The sequence below is a fragment of the Vicia villosa genome, linkage group LG4, assembly GCF_029867415.1.
Source record: "Vicia villosa cultivar HV-30 ecotype Madison, WI linkage group LG4, Vvil1.0, whole genome shotgun sequence".
In the NCBI taxonomy this organism is placed as follows: domain Eukaryota; kingdom Viridiplantae; phylum Streptophyta; class Magnoliopsida; order Fabales; family Fabaceae; genus Vicia; species Vicia villosa.
The window spans coordinates 186,812,677-186,831,146 of record NC_081183.1 but is presented as its reverse complement, the minus strand read 5'-3'; the positions used below and the strand labels follow the sequence as shown (position 1 = coordinate 186,831,146).

At 32.2% G+C, this 18,470-nt stretch overlaps 1 protein-coding gene across 1 annotated transcript; it reads right to left on the bottom strand.

Moving 5' to 3' along the window:
* Positions 1–11,228: 11,228 nt before the first annotated feature.
* Positions 11,229–18,182, bottom strand: LOC131596390 (guanine nucleotide-binding protein alpha-1 subunit). The gene is made up of 14 exons (XM_058869025.1): positions 17,834–18,182; positions 17,083–17,259; positions 16,907–16,979; positions 16,132–16,169; positions 15,949–16,038; positions 15,713–15,790; positions 15,510–15,617; positions 15,271–15,372; positions 13,492–13,547; positions 12,355–12,489; positions 12,184–12,277; positions 11,959–12,018; positions 11,801–11,880; positions 11,229–11,707 (listed from the first exon to the last, which is right to left on the bottom strand). The coding sequence occupies exons 2-14, from the start codon at positions 17,167–17,169 to the stop codon at positions 11,530–11,532; spliced, it is 1,179 nt and encodes a 392-aa protein (XP_058725008.1). The 5' UTR covers positions 17,170–17,259; positions 17,834–18,182; the 3' UTR covers positions 11,229–11,529.
* Between the last annotated feature and the right edge of the window lie 288 nt (positions 18,183–18,470).

Genomic DNA, 18,470 nt, shown 5'->3' with positions numbered 1-18,470 from the left:
GTGTTATTACAATAAAGAGTCACATGTATCAATGGTATATAGTTCAGATGTGCATTTTAACACGCTAATGCTTTGCAACAAATATGAAGATTTATTCATTTTTTTCAAATCATTACTGATGTTAGCATGTCAGTGTCGGTGTCATGTCCGGTGTCGGTATATGTGTATGTGCTTCATAGTCTAAATATGCTTATGCATACAGTTAGAGAAAGATACATACCAAGAGTTTGATTGATCCTTCTATTGTAATAAGCAACAGGATACATCTTTTGTAAGAAACGGAATTTGAGAGTAATGGTGGGAGTATAGTGGGGTGGAGGACACGTGTGTACGCGTGGCTCTTTTTTAAACAAACAGGATGCGGAGTTGCTGGCTACCCATTTGCAACATATTTCATACTCCATTTCCAAGTAAAATTACACTATACTCTTGTTTCTACAATCACTACATTATCATAACAAAACATGTCTTTTTAGAGGAAAAGAAATGGAAAAAAAATTTAATATGAAACACAAGTTTTTGCAAATTTTTCTGATAAACTAAAGGATTTAGTCAGAGAATTAGATATAATGAAAAATTTTATGATGAGTTTCCATTGAGGAATGATGAATTTCAAAAGAGTAACAGTTATGTTATTTTATGTTCTATTCTCCATGGAAAAACTATTTACAAAATTCTAATAGTGCCTTAATCACTATTAACATGTTCCCTTATTCTTTAAGCAGCTTTCCAAATTTCACTACACAGATTTGGCAAGGGAAATAATTTTATTGAATCATACTGTTTGTACAAATCTTAGGTGTGTACTTGACCAGTGGAATGCAGTCCTACCAACGTGACAGTGTCAATCATCTCATTAACTTCATATGGAAAAGAACAATATTTGTTGTTTCTAGGTGTTTTATTCATTGTAGTTTTAGGAAAGTCACCATTTATGGCATGTAAGAGGATTTGATGGCCATGCCTCGAGTTATTTTATAAAAATGTCACTTGAACATCAGTTTGAGAGAGCTAATTTTTTAAATGGTTAACGCATTTCAATGAGTGGTTAATGGGTATATAAAGATTGGACAACTCATTAACCATCAACTCAACTTAATTAACAACAATCTCAGGTGTTACACTACATGTAGATTTGAACACTTGAAAACCAAAGTTAGTCACGTTTAAATTCATGGTTAATGAAATTCAGTAGATGATCAATGAGTTGCAACACTTAATATACTAGCTATTAACCAAATCCAACAATTTATTGACCATGTGTGTGAACTGGGTTAACCATTTAGAAAAATTGCAAAAGAAGGGAGAATTTGAAATTAACCCCGCAACGATAGTAAAAAAAACAAACCTTAAAAACTGGATACCTTGGAGAAATGATATAGAAGCAGGAGTCACTGTACTGACTCTAGGATCAGGAGGGTCTTCTCTTTGGATGATTAAGCCACTAGCCAGAGCTGGATTGCTGTTAATAATTGCCACACTCAACTGCTTTGTCATTGGCATGCTAGCTGGAAAAAACAAGATGATTGGACAGATTTGTTGCTTTAATAACCTTTTACATCATAAGTAATACTCCTAAGCATCATAATCATAAAGGTTGAATGAATGAACATTGAAACATTTGATTACTTCTAACATGGTTAAAAGTTTAAACCAACTACAAGCTCATTTTGCTTAGCATAATCTTTAAACGATGGGAGAACGGTATCGAAATTGCCATGCCTTTCTCTTAATAATAATGAAACACATTCTCAAATATTTCATGGTTTCGGAATGTGAAACTATTCAATGGTTTGTGCACCCAAGAAAGGTGGTAACTAGGTGCAGATTAACAAGGTTAAACTTTGATGACGATGTGATTATTTCAGGATATTAGGCAAATCATACCTAGCTAAAACAATATATTCCAATGACTTAGTCGATGATGGCATGATACAACATATTGCAGTCTAGAAAAAATATGACTCCGACATACACCCATAGCAAGAAGATACCTAAGAAACAAGCTAAAGACATGCCAACCATGCCTCCTCCAACAATAGCAATATCATATTCTGGAATAACTTCACTAATACACTTCAATCTTGCTTTTCATCTTGCTTTGGGGGTGTCGGCGTAGCCTCCAACTCACTGTCGCTGCAGTTCAACAATTAACTTTAAGAAACTTAGAATAACATAAGTGTCAACAAGCAAACCCAGTGTGGCTCACCAAACTTTACCACTAACTTTGAGTAACTGCATATTTTCTATCACCTGAGTGGATGGATCAAACTAAATATGTAGTCAGTGGAATCAAGACGCTTCGTACTACCATTAGTTAGAATTTCTACCAACACTAAAGAATCCCTAACATCTTGTTACCAAGAGAACAATCAAAACATGGTTACCATTGAATCACTAAGTACTGAATCAGTCGGCACAGACAGAAGAAGTCACAAACACTCAACATAAACCCAAATCAACAAGTTAAGCTAAACAGAAAACAACCAAAAAGAAATAAAAGCACAGATCATCAAAATTCCATTTAACCATACACTTCAATCCACAATCTTTCATACCTATCATTAATTCCATTATTATGACAAAAATTGAGAACCCTCAATCTCTCATACAAAGTCTTGATTTTTAAACTGGTTTTGGTTTTACCTATTGAAACAAGGTGATGCTACAGAACAGTAACAATATTAGCAGTATAACAACAATGAATTGATAAATTAAAACTAAAAAAAATATGTTCATGCAGACTAAGTGTAGTAGGTATTCTTTCAATCATAATATTATAGTTCACATACACCAAGCTGGAAAATAAAAAGAAACCTCGCCAACAAGACAAATCAAAGCCCCAACAAGTAAGCTTTATGACAAGACAAATAATTTACTGTCACTTTGAGAATTGTTTTCAATATACATATGCTGCTAGTAAGAAATAAAGCCTAGAGAGAGACCTGAGAGTGTTTATCATCAGCACTTAGATCGGCAAAAGATTCTGGATCACTGCCTCCTAAAGAAGAACATCTTCCCCAACTTTCTCTAGTTGAGCTTGTATATGAGCAACAATCATCAATCTGGCCATTTAGCTTACCCTATAAAATCATTCATGGTATAGTTCATGTAAAGGAATATCCTAAATGGACCATTTATTAATTTCAGAGACGGTTATATAAAGATGACCTGCACATTAGCGGCTTCATCATGGACAATTCCATCGATTTTGTTCGTAGTATCTTCTTCAAACAAAGGCTCCTGTGTTACAAGCAATGGATAAACTAAACAGAACAAGGTGTTTTGAAGAAAATAATGGAGACAAAAGGTTAAGGCACCCTACTGCATCATCCAGTGGAGTTGCTTCTGAAAGAAGTTCGGTAACTGGTTTTGTCGCAGATATTGTTGGAAATGCAGAAGATGAACTTGCAGCATCAGTAGTTGCAGACCGCAGACTAGAGAGAATCTCATATAATACGCTCTAGCATGAAAAGAAAAAAGTAAAAGAGCAAATTAGTTTCTGTAGTATCTTTTATATTTCAAGACAATGAAATATAAAAGCTAAATACCTCATCCACACCGGAACCGAGTTTTAAATCCCCCAAATCATAATATTTCTCGAGCTTTTCCGCAATAGAAACTTGAGGAGGACGGAGGACATTGTAGAAGAAAATGGAAACTGAATCATAAAAGAATTGTGGTCGAGAAGAGTTGCTATCAAAGAGAAAAATGCAAACTGCTTTTAGAAAGTATCAAGCTCAAACATTTTGTAAAACTAATACCGCATATGACTCAGAGATGAGATCGGAGTGGTGTGGCTGAATGAATTTGTCATCACTTGCATGTCCAAATAAAACGGGAATGAATGTCTTCGGTGCAACCTGTAGGCTTTAAAAGTGTTAATTTAAGATAAAAATGGACTTGAAAAGATATTCACTTATCCAGAAAAATAAAAGCCTATCATGCTCAGATTTCATCGTAAAAACAATAAATGATCAATGAAAGTTTGCATAATTGCATTCATAATTTTTATGTACTTTAAAAAAGACAAACAATTAATACTTACCAGAACACAGTTCAGTTTCATAATATCAAACTTTGCCTTCTTCTCGATAACCCGCCGCATGTATTGTACAGCCATTTTAACCTAATTGGGGAGAAAATGCAGCCAAATATCTGACTCAATAAATGTACTAAACAATTTCCTAATAAAAAGAAGAACCGTAACTATAACAAGAAAACCTAGATTCAAAACAAAATCTTAATCAAAATTAATTCCAGTCTTCAATCCTAGGGTTTCCTACTACTTTACTTTTCCATCTTAACAAAAGGGAAATTACTAGGACCCCCAGATACACCAAGTCCTAGAAGCTAGAGCGTAGAACAATTTAACCTACAACAATGTAAGTTTGTGACAAGTTAGAAAAAACACGGTTTTCAAACTAAATCTCTATGTAAAAGAAAGTAATAACATGTATTTACTTCAAGAACTTTGTCCAGTACATCCGTGTCCAATATGTCTGGTTTGAATCCAACACCATTTCCAGTTATATGATGAGGACCTGTATATATGGATAACATCAGAATCTGCGATGACTATATTCATTACTTTCCACCCTTATTTTAACCGCCTTTTACATCTATATTTCATATAAATCACTTCACCGATGTCAAAAATGACTAAGAAATGAACAATGATATTTAACAGGTTTACCACCATTGAGCACATTACTTTCAGATGGCTCCACTCCATATATCTGATAAGATTGAAAACAATTCAAAGTATTCATTAAGAGTATCTAACAGAACACTCTTTAGTTTGTAATTTTAATTGTGATATGAAGAAAATCACCTAAACATTGGGGTTTTGGGATTTAAGATACTGTCCAACCCCAGAAACAGTGCCGCCGCTACCTATTCCCATAACAAATATGTCCACTTGCCCGTTCGTACCCGCCGCCGCTTGGAACTGATCCTGTAAATCTATTCCTCCCCAAGTTTCTGTTAACACAAAAAAGAAGAACATAAAAAGAAGAACTTAAATTATACTTCATTCATTTCATCACCACATACCACAATAACCATCAATTTCTTCAACTTCTTCTCCCAGAAGCCACATCACCACGAGATATATAAGCGCTTATAACAACAGTCCACACAACAACATTACTCTCACGCATTTCACCAAACACTTTATAAGCATCTTCAATACAACCCTTTGCCGAGTTCAGATCAATCAACGAAGTAGCCATAAAGGAATTCGACTTAAAACAGCACTTCGTAGCACAACAATGAACTTCTTCACCTTCTACAAATCCTTTCGACTTTGCACACGACTCAATGATCATCAGAAACGTGAAGCAATTCGGCATCACCGCCGTCACGATGAAGTTTGTTTTGGGTTATTTGGTTGGGGAGTTTGATCAAACAGCTTCAGCTTCGTTGTCGTCACTGTGAAATGAGAGATGGTTTCCTCTCAAACTTCTTCAGCTTCGTTTTCGTCACTGTTAAATGAGCGATGGTTTCTTCTCAAACTTCTTCAGCTTCGTTGTCGGTGGTGAACCACGATGCTAAACTGTGAAATGAGCGAAAAGTTTTGGTGAGAAGAGTTTCCGTGAAAAAGGTTTATGTGAAATGCGATGAATATGGGGTTTAGAACATTGTGCGATGAATCTGGGTTTAGAACAGTGTGAATCTGGATTATTTTATTCACACTATTTGTTACTATGTCAATTAATATGTTTAAATTATGTTATTTATCTAATAAATTTAGACTCATTAATATTCATTCATTAATTTATTAGTAATGTTTAAATTATCTATTAGTATTTAGTATGTCATATATATTAAATATTTTAAGTTATAAAATTAAATAATTTAATTTAGTTTATATAATTTACACCCGTTTTTTTAGTTTAAAGGGAGTAATTGAGGTTTGATTATGATAATATTTTTAATTTAAACCCGTTTTTAAAAAATAGGGTGTATATTGTACCCTGATAATACTTAAAATAACACTTTATTTACAAAAGTGCCACCGCGTTTCTCATTTACACCCGTTTTTAGTATATTGGGTGTAAATTTTAAAATTATATTGTTCTTTTTCCATTAGTGCTAGTATCTAATAGAATTTCTCCTGCACCTTGAGCTTGGTTAACTAATTGTTGATTTGTTGCAGATTGGAATAGGCATAACTGGTCGGAAGTTTCATGTCTTTTAAAAAATATTACAACTAAAAACATATAAATATTATTGAAATATAATTAATCAATGTCAAATCTAAATTTACCGAGTATTTGGACCTTGGACAGAATCTCTTATGAAACCATTCTCGTCTTCAATGGCCAAAAGAGGTAAACTCTTCTCCCAAAACCTTTGTCCCAAAAGCATTATGATTAAAGTATGAGACATTCCTAGCTCTTATGTGGAACTAATGAGAACAGATGTGCAAGAGCAACTATATGAGAGGAAGCTAACTCCATTAAATTAGGATACTGATTGATGACAAATGCAAGAAAAGCGTTCATGGTTTGCAAAATCCACTTAAATCCAAATGGATCTCTTATGTCCAATCATAAACCAATTGGCCTCGAATCTGGGGCAGAGGCTGAACATGGGTTACACTATGAAACAAATTCCCCATTAAATTAGTGCTAAGAAAGTGTATGTCCTTGGAGAGATTTCTCCTAACAGAAAACAAAAACAAATTGCATTATGCATTGAAAATTCAATAAAAAAAACTTTGAAGCTTCATCCAAACACATATGTGCATAATCTATATTTAAAAAAAAAATATCTAAACAGTCCAAACGACTGCTAACACAAATGTTCTTAATGTATATTGAAATTTTTTAATTACTTAAGCATATGAGTAAAAAATAAAATATATAGTCTAAACCGAATCAATTAATCATAAAATACTCTGTATAAATAAAACATATCAGCAAGAAAAACTCAATTTGTTATGGTGTAAAAAAAAGACAAGCTTTTAAGAAAAAAACTCGTGATGGGGGTACAATATAAACTACTCAGTGTAAAAAAAACAAAAAACAAATATCAACAAGAAAAAACTCAAACTTGAAAAAAACAATAAAAAATTGACGATGGGGGACAATATGAAATACTCAGTTTAAATAAACAACATCCTAATAAGAAAGACTCAAACTTTTAAAATGGGGGACGATATAAAATATTAAGTGTGAATAAACATATATCAATCAGAAAAATAAAAACAAGAAAAACTCAAGCTTTTGAAAATGAGGAAAGATATGAAATACTCAGTGTAAATAAACAACATACCAAAGAGAAAAACTCGAATTTTTAAAAATGGGGGACGATATGAAATACTTAATACAAACAAGTAAAACTCAAGTCTTTAAAAATGAGGACGATATGAAATACTCAGTGTAAATAAACAACATACACCAAGAAAAACTCGAGCTTTTAAAAATGGGGACGATATTATATACTCAATACCAATACAAAAAAACCCAAGCTTTTAAAAATGGGGGGAAGGGGCGATATGAAATACTTAATGTAAATAAACAACATACAATTAAGAAAAACTCAAGTTTTTTAAAATGGGGGACGATATGAAATACTCAATACCAACAAGAAAAACTCAAGCTTTTAAAAATGGAGAACGATATAACATACTCGGTGTAAATAAACAACATACCAACAAGAAAAACTCAAGCTTTTAAAAATGGGGGACTTTATGAAATACTCAGTGTAAATAAATAACATACCAAGAAGAAAAACTCGAGTTTTTTAAAATGAGGGACAATATGAAATACTCAATACCAACAAGAAAACTCAGGCTTTTAAAAATGGGGATGATATGAAATACTCAGTGTAAATAAACAACATACCAACAAGAAAAACTCGAGGTTTAAAAATGAGAATGATATGAAATACCCAATGTAAATTAACAACATACCAACAAGAAAAACTCAAGCTTTTAAAAATGAGGGATGATATAAAATACTCATTGGAAACATATTAACTAGAAAAACCCACACTTTGAAACAACATTAAAAAATTCACGTTTTAAAAAAACAGTAAAAAACTTACGATAGAGGATGATTTGAGTCTCTTATTTCTATAATAGGACATATCTGTGGAGGGCCTAATTGCAGGAAAATAAGGTTGAATTTGCAACCCTTTGCTCACACCAGAAATATTTGATTGAGTGAGAAGATTTTGAGCTCCAAATGCATTTTGGTACCATTGAGCCGCCTCTCGCGTGCGATCATGGTCTATTAAAAGTAATAGATGCATAGAATGAGGCTTTATTATTTCCGTTGCATTTTGGTACCCTATAATTTTTTTAAATATTTCAATTCTACCATTTTCTTACTCCTTACAAGATTTACAACTTTTTAAAATATTCCAATTCTACCTTTTTTTTAAATAGTCGCTAACATTTTCTATTATGCCAATCAAGATCTATTTTAGTATATAATAGAATTGCTCCAGAAGCTTGAGCATAGTTAACCAATTGTTGATCTGTTGGAGAATGAAACATATATTACTGGTCAGACTGGTCAGACGTTTCCTGTCTATTTAAAAACTATTAAATCTACATATAAATATTATTGAAATATAATTAATCAATATCAAATCTAGAATTACAGAGTATTTAGACCTTTGAATGAATCTCTTATTTCCCATAGTTGTCTTTTCAAACCAGGACGAAGGAATATAATTCTTCATATGGAAAATCCTTCTCGTCTTCCTTGGCCAAAAGAGGTAAACTCTTCTCCCAAAACCTCTTTCCCTAAAGCATTATGATAAAAGTCTGAGGTATTCCATCCCTTTGATGCGGAACTAATAAGAGCAGATGTGCAAGAGCAACTATATGAGTAGAAGTTAACTCCATTAAATTAGGATACTGATGGATGAAAAATGAGGAAGAACGTTCATGGTCTGCTAAATCCACTTAAATCCAAATGGATCTCTTATGTCCCATACCTGCCGATCATCAACCAATTGGCCTCGAATCTGGGGCAGAGGTTGGGCATGAGATACATTATGAAACAATTTCTCCATTAAATTAGTGCTAAGAAAGTAAATGGCCTTGGGGCAATTTCTCTTAATAGAGAAAAAAAAAACATATCGCATTATGCATTGAAATTTCAATCATACAAAATAACTGTAAAGCTTCATCAAGATACAAATGTGCATAATGTATATTTAAAAAATATATAATAGATCAAACAACTACAAACACAAATGTGTATAATGCATATTAAAAAAAAATGTTAATAAGTATTTTTCCCCCGGCCTTATAAGTGGGGTTTGAAAAACCCGTATATAAAATATATATTTAGATTCCCTCTCTAACATTTGAAGATTCTATTGTTTTGGTCCCTCATGATACCTAGTCAACATAATATTTGACGTGGCATATGTTTTTTTTTTTGTTTTTTTAATGACGTGGTTGGCTTAATTGGCATTTTTATTATTTTTAAATTTTTTAATTTCTTGTGGCGATTTTTATTATTATTTATGGGAAAATACTCTTTTTGTCCTTTAAATTTGTCTCGGGATCCATTATGGCCCCTTAAAAAAACATTTTGATCCTACGTTAGTCCTTTCTGTTCATTCTGTTAGTCAGAGTCAATCTATAACAACATGTGGAGCTGATAAGGAATTCCATATGGCTTAGCGACGAAAAAATCCGTCACTTAAATATTTTATGGATTTAGACTAATGATCTTCTTCCCAAATTATGCTTGCACATTTTTAATAGTTCCGAACCTATGCAATATTTTCTAAATACTAAATGTTCTATGCAGAATCACAACTAAATGTTTAAGCTAAATAAAATCAACAACTAAAAGAGTAATTTGGATTCAAAATTTTCAACATTTTTTATAGCTTCAATTTTGAACCCTGTTTTGTGAAGAATCGTAGATATTTTTTTATCTCTCCTCCATTATTACAATAAAAGATGTAGGAGAGAAAAAAAAGATTCACACATAATCTCCACCATTTATTTTAAAATCTAATGGTTCAGATTCATTTTCACATTCTCATATAAATATGGCATTCTCATATGATATGATATGCCCTATATATATATATATATATATATATATATATATATATATATATATATATATATATATATATATATATATATATATATATATATATATATATGAGAATGAAAATGAACCATTAGATTTTAAAATAAATGGTGGAGATTAATTGTGAATCTTTTTTTCTCTCTCCTACATCATTTATTTTAATAATGGAGGAGAGAGAAAAAAAAATTCATAATTAATCTCCACCATTTATTTTAAAATCTAATTGTTTAGATTCATTCTCACATTCTCATATAAAAAAGACATTCTCATATGATATGCCCTATACTTTTTATTTACTAATTATTAATAAATTGATTAACAATTTACTTTATACTTCCTCGGTCTCACAATAGGTGTCATATTTCTTTTATATATATATATATATATATATATATATATATATATATATATATATATATATATATATATATATATATATATATATATATATATATATATATATATATATATATATATATATATATATATATATATATATATATATATATATATATATATATATATATATATCAAACTATTTGTCTATTTAAAATACCAATGTGATATTTATTATTTGTTTCCATTAACTTATCCTTATTTATTGTATTTTAATTCATTTAAGTACTCCATCATATATTATTAATAAGGTTATTTTAGTAAATGAGACTCATTTTATCATTGAAATCAACCTAATTAATTTTTTATTAAAAGTGTGAAAATCTCAAAAAAAGACATCTCTTGTGAGACGGAGGGAATAAAATCAAAGATATAATTGGTAAGAATCTCGAATTAGGTATTCAAGTTTATCACATCCTAAGAATTGTGTTTGTGAGAAACTCAAATAAGTTTAACTATTTTAAGGTGTTTAATTCTTCTAAAATAGAATTCTACATTCATAATTGATTCTACCAACTAAAATGAATTTCAATGTAATGTTTACACTTAAATATATTTGTTCAACTCACTTTTACATAAATATATTCAAACATAAATTATTTTCCATCCAATTCAATTTTAACTAGAATCAATTCTAAAAAATCAACTTAGTCCATATCAATTCTCAACACCACATAACCAAACACACTCTCATAAATGTTTATTACTAGCTAACCTAGTGTCCAAAATGTGGCAAAGCAGCATTACTAACAATCATAAATATTAATAGCATATGTAAAATACTTCATACTATCATTGTTGATTTTCAATCTATAAAAACATAATCACAAATCATAATATCAAATCTTGAAACTTATAATAGAAACAAATTTTACCCTTTGAAGATGAGTGTGAAGATCACTATATAAATGCTTTTCTCCATCCACCCACTCCAACAAGATTTTACTAGAAATAAAATCAACAAATCGATTTAATGTTTAGTATACCCAAAATCTGATCTCACCTCTTTAGTATAAAAATACTTTATCCCTCTTATAAAACATGATTCATTCACTGGTCATAACAAGCCAGCCTCAAAGAGATTTCTTCGTCTCAAAGTTTCGTCAACAAGCTTGAATGTCTTCTTCACAACCTTCTGATCAAGTGCGGTGGTCCTATAGATCTTGAACACACGGTCTACGCTATCCGGAGCGGTGCTTTGGAAATATGATTCCTCAAATTTTTTCTTCACAAACCTGAAAAAAAGAGTTTGTGCAGGTTAGTTAGTTGTGCTGGTTATGAGAATGTAGTAAGTCTTCAATGCCTAAGGCGATAATTAAGTTGCTTACTCGTATGCATGTTCGATCTCTTGTTTACCGGTCGAAACTGGCTGGTAATCTTTGAACCACTCACATACATTAAGTGGGACCTGCACAATACAAAACATTAGACTAAAACAGACAGCGTCCACTGTTGACCAAGTGTACGATGTTAGGATGATTCTTACATCCAGGATCTTCTTCTCAAATATGTCGAACTTGTTCAAAAATAACATGAAGGATGTTTTCTGTGAAAAAAGAAAGACATCATTATCTTCTGAGACAGGCCAAAATCTTATCTGTTTATGAAGAATGAAGCTCTCAACAAGTATCATATAAGGGAAACGAAGAAAAAGTTGACATAGGAAATTTCCATATAACTGTATTAGATGTTAAAGTGAGATAAAGTAAACCTCAAAACATTGTTGCTTCAGGACCCATTCGAAAAGTTCCTTTGTCTCCATCATTCTGTTCTTGTTCTCATCCTCAAAAAGTGTTTGATCGTATCTGCAAGTTAAGAGAGATGTTAGCACTTTCTTCAGCTTTACACCCTTTCTAATTCAAAGAGTCAAATGGTGCCATACTCGCTAATCGCAACACAGAATATTACAGCGGAAACTCCTTCAAACAGATGGATCCATTTCCTCCTCTCATTTCTCTGGCCACCGACATCAAACAGTCTATAAACTTCACCACTTTTCTTGTTTTCTCCAACAGGGCTGTCAAAGTAACAAAGACATACCGATTAAATTGTTGAGTTATTCTTGTCTGGATGCTATACTAGGATAAATAAAGGGTGAGGGGACGGTAAAATGGCAAATAACAAGATCACACCCTGCTTCAAATGATTTGTCCTTAATACCAGTAATCAAGAATTAGTGGCAATGATTATTTGACAAATATATAAAACAATAAGCATAAGAATAGTATAGTAAACCCTGCAAAATATTGGTAATGATCTTTTTTTAACACTCCCCTAAGATTAGAATAGTATAGTAAACCCAGCAAACAGTAAGACTAAGAACACCGGCTCAAATCTTGCCAGAGAATTCAGGCAACTAGCACTCCCCTGAATCATAAACACGCGAAAAAAAGCCGGATAAAAATGAAACCATGATCCGTCTTAAGAGGAAGCTTTCAACAAGAAGAGATCAGAAACTAAACAAAATAGCAATTCATGATCCTTTGAAACACAACATAGAAAGAAGCAACACTGGACCGCACTATTATCGTCAAACTTGAAAGTTGCAAGTCAACTCCTAGAAAATCATGTATTTAAAATCCAATATGGAGATATCCAATTAACTCAAAGAAATTCCTTTTTGGATAGACTACAGCTTATGAGACATAGACACCGACACAGATACCATACTCAATACTGACACTGACACATAAACATTGGTATAATTTAAAAAAAAAAGTGAATGATTGAATATAATCACATGGGTCGGTGTGAGACACGGACACGTGTCGAACACCAGAGATGCCTTCAATCTCAAGTTTCAGTGCTACATAGACTACATTAGTGTTTTGAGGGTTTACTGCACACAACATAGTACGTGCTCTTTAGAGAAAGTGAATAAATGCAAGGAAACTAAGTAATACTAAAGGGCCGCTATTCTCCAAGTAGTAAGCATATCAAGAAGAGAGCAAAATGGGAACAGTAATAAGCATTTGTGAATCATTTCAGCATGGAAAATAAAGTTGATCATCATGTTTACCTGAACTGGATCTCTACAACACCTGTAGTACGAACTCTGGCAAGCAAGACATCCTCCTGTAGTTGTATAACAAAGTGACAAGTTTCAGTAGATTCATGACATGACAATCATTTCAAATTTTATGCATAAATGACTAAAAAATTAAATTAAAATTTTTTATGAGTTTTCAAGAAATATTCAGTATTTTGGTCAGCTAAATTGGCAATTCGGCATTAGGTTACTTTTGCAGAATAATGTAAAGACAATAAGGTCATTCAGAACAGACTGACATTCAACTAATTACACATGAGACGAAACCACATTTGATAAAAAAATACAACAAATATGTTTTTTTACATATTTTAATCCCTTACTCGCTTTTTATCAATTACAAAATAGAAAAGTCATTTGTCATAAGTTGAGATCCATGCACTCTAAATGGCACACAACAAAAAGGCAAAAAGAGAAGAGAAGAAAACAAAATGATTGAGCCCTCGAATCTGAAACATTTAGAAAATAAAACATGCTACACCCAACAAGAGGAAATAAATCAAGCCTTTCTTCGATTTGTATGGTTAACTACATAGATCAAATGATGCTACAGTGCAATATAATTATTCATGTCAAATGACATACTATTTCAAGAGAAACCATTCTTAATAGTTTGACAAAAAATAGTGGCTGTTATCATTCATAGATCACAAAAAATAGTGGTTTGTTCAAACTGCTATGCTACAATGCTGTATCGCCACTATTTGACAACCCTCCGTACTAAATAGCCCATCATGGGACAGCATCAGATTTGTTCTAATTATGCAACACTGTAGCTGCTATTTGACAATACTAGTCTACTTCTACCTCCATCTAACCTATCCTTCTTACCGGAATTATGCATGCCTTCTTTGCACATATCCAAACCACATAAGCACCATTTTTTCACAATAGGTGTTGCCTTAGTTTTCCCTCTATTGCTCTTATTCCTAATACTATCTTTTCTAATGTATAGGCTAATACTACACGTCCTTAAATATAGGATTCTTTTAAATTTTTTATTTGCCCTTTTTTATAAGATCCCTTTCATATTTCTATGTGCACTAAACATTTCTTTACCAACCTACCTCTAATTATGTTACGCGTTTTTCTGTAATATGTAAAAAATACTAGTATGCAAACATTAACTAATTCTCTATCATAAAAGACAAACTAGTAAAACTATACAAATTGACGATAAATTTAATACAAATTTATAGATGGGGAGTAGGATATCAGAATTCTCGTCTTTCCAGCATTGTGCTTAACTATTTAGTACGTGCTTAGAAATTTAGAAAACCGCGGCATGACCGCATGTTGAGAAAAAGCCAACAATTGTAGCTTCAAGAAAATTGCATTGGAATGGGACTCTAAACGTGAGTTGGCGGTGTACCACCGGGTTACCAAACACAGACTTAGTGGCTGTTTACCACCTAGCATTCAGTCCCATACATCTGCACAAGTCATATAGTGCATTAAACTTTCCCTTTAGTTTGATAGGTGTTTTTCTATCACAATTTACACCAAAAAATATTCTTGCATTTCCTCCACCATGCTTGGACCTAACAGTTTGCATCTCCATTTATGTGCTTGTTATTTTGTACTATGGACCTGAAATACTTAAACTACTGAACTTTTTATATAAAGGGAGGGGTCTTTCCATTTCCCAAGACCAACAGTGGAACAAATGCAGACAAAATTATAGGCCGTGAAACTGGAATATGCTTTAAAATCAATGTAAGAAAACAATGCCTCCTAATTATTGGATACCTTTGTTGGAACATAACTTGCATCAGACAGCCTCTGCAAATTTTCCATGAAATAATGGGTACAATCGGGAACTTGGAGCTCATTACCACGTGCATATGTTTCCTACAGAAAGTAAAACATGTGGTTCATACTAATGAAGGTTTCCAACATTAACTGATATAAAAATAAATAAAAAAAACAGTGAAAGACTAGAGCAGAATTAAAGTAGTAAAAGCAATCAAAGTATGCGGTTTAGCCACCTGAATTGCAGCATCCTTCCACAAACTCTCTATTTCCTGTGCAAGTTCCTTGGTGAGACGTGGGTAATCCAGCCTACCACCAATTTCTGATAACTTTTCACCAATGTCCTATCGCAGCAATTAAGAAAGCTCTTGTTGAATTTAGAAGAAAATTTGAAATAAAAATATGACAAAAAGCAAAAGAGGCTATAACATTGAATTACCTTATTTTCACTGGATATAACATACTTTGAAAAATCAACATCATTTTGTGCAAACTCCTTCGATCCATCATGAAGTAACTGTATAAACATGTCAATTACATAATAAGGATGACAGTTTACTCGGCCAGGTCAATCAAAACACAATTCACAGGAAACAGTAACTACAAACAGTGGACACTGCAAACACTTTATTTTAAGAGAAAAATAATCAACACACCCTTTCAAGTATTGCGTACTTTTATTGTCTGATATACATTAGCATGAACGACTGGTAGATAGCTTTTTAGTTCTGCCTCATCAAAGCCAGTTTGAAATAAAAGTTTTATCTGCATATTATAGACAAATAAATATCAATAATCACATATATATTTATATGTACAATGCTATTGCTAAGATTTGAAGAAAATGCATTTTCTTGCCTGCTTAAATATTGTGGACTTCCCTGACTCTCCAGCTCCTAAAAATACAGGTTTTTGAAAAGTTCAAATAAGTGCACCGTAAAAATAACAAAAGTAAGCAAGTAACCAAATAAGAGGCTATTGCATAAATGATTCATCAAATGAATATGTAATTATTCTCAAAAGAAGAAGTCGTCACGATAAATAAGGAAAATCCAATATCCATTTTGATCGGTTATTTCAAATCCTAAATACCTGAGTATAGAAATAGTTTACTCAACCATCAAGATTATAACACTTTCTGCTACAAAATCTTATTCAGAAAACGGGGGCAGCAGGGATCAAACGCATCACCACTTGGTCAAAAGCTTGATATGTCAACAAGCAACTATCCCAAAGCTTAAGACGGTTAAATGAAAGCTCGTAATTGGATTTATATCTAAAATACATATTGAATTCTGAATCAAGTAACCCTCAATCAGAAGTTGAATAACCTTTTTTCATATTATAGTCAAACACCTTAAGCTGCAAAGATGACCGTTTTCTAATTTTCTAAATAAAGGAAACAGAAAAGTCAAAAGATTTGTAAGGCTACTTCACAGCATCCAGTGTTTGGAAACACTTCAATTTCCAGCAGAAACTACTTATAAACGATAGACATTCCTTCAAAATCTCGCAAGTGTCATTATTCATGCATTGTAGATTCCAGAATCGATGAATTTCAGCTTTACACTGTCTTACTGAAACATTAAGCATACAAGACTGAGATTAAAAGAAAACTGTCGCTAAAATGTACCTAGCAGTAGAAGTTTCTGAATATGCTTTTCAGCCTTTGTTTCTAACTCTATTCTTCTTTCAATCTCTGCAGTCTGCAAATGCATAACCATTATGAAATTAAAATCTGTGTAACACTTTCAGTTTATCAAGAATTAAAAAATAATATACTCAGTCGAGTATAGCCGTATAAATAACCTGTGCATTTTCTTCAGCTTTGGCATCATTGTAACGGTTACTTTTGCTACAGAGTAAGCCCATATTTTCTGTTACAAAACACAGCATAGAAGATGACTACTCAAGCGCCCGCAGAATTCACACTGTGTTTCAATGTCCTTCTCGAATATGTATACACAATAGTGGACTTGATTTCACCTAACAAAAAAGAGAAGGCTATGAATGCTAATTATCTCAACACAAAAAAGAAGAAAAAAGCTCTTTCGGATGACAAAGGTTCGGTTTAGCAATGCAAATTTTCGAACTTATAGCTTACAAACTCATATGTCCAAAATAGACCTGTTTGGTAACAATTTTTCTTTCTGAATTTCATCCTTGATATCTTAATTGAAAAAAAATACTAAAATTTATTCAAACACTACTAATTCAATTTGTTACCTAATCAGCTATAATCTCTTCCACAATCAACTATCTCCTACTTTTTATCAAATAAGTGCGAAAATTCCCCAAAAAATCCATCATTTCATCAATTTATTAAGCCCTATCAAATTCTATTAATAGCATGCAAAGTGAAATTAGTCCATAAAAGTTACTAGGAACAAATACTAATTAAAGAGAATAATACAGTCCAAAATAATACCCTAACCAAATACAAGATTACACAAGCACAAAAATCATGAAAAAAATAATAACAATAATCAAAGAATAAGTCAGAATCTCGATCTACTTAAGCAATTACAAAATCAATCACAGAAATTAAAAAGTAGGTTACCTGAAAAGCGTGTTGTAGATTTGAGAGTGAAGGTAAAACTGAAAAAGAAGTTTTATGAAATGGTTTTGATTTGCTTAAAGTGTGGGTAATAATGGGAAGAGAAAAACATGTATGGTGGTGGTGGTGGTTGATGGGGGTGTGAAAAGAAATAATGAGAAAAATAGGGGGTGTATGGAGGGAAAGAAAGAAAGAAGAAGAAAATGGGATAAAAGAAAAAGAGCGCCGAAAGGTGGTGATGGTAAGGGTTGTTGTTTCGTTGGGTCAAAGATTGGAAAAAGACAGGAAACACAGGTAAGCAGTGTTGTGTGAGTGACAACACTTTTTCTACTGTGTGTCTGTCTGTCTTCTCTGTTGCCTGCCAAGATACGGATACGTAGAAATACTATTGTACAGATATACGTGACATTGTTATACTATTTGAAAGGAAAAGGAATAATTATTGTATTATTTGTTGTTTTGTTTTGTACTGAGCTGGTTGGTTCAGTGCACTTTACGACCTGAGTTTCTAGATGTGGATGGTTATTCAAAGTAAAAGGTTGTTGTGGTCTTATTCTTCTATCACTATCTTTTCTTTGGCTATCTTTCAAACCACATTTTTCTTGCTTTATTATTTTATGTTGAATTATTGTGTCCATCT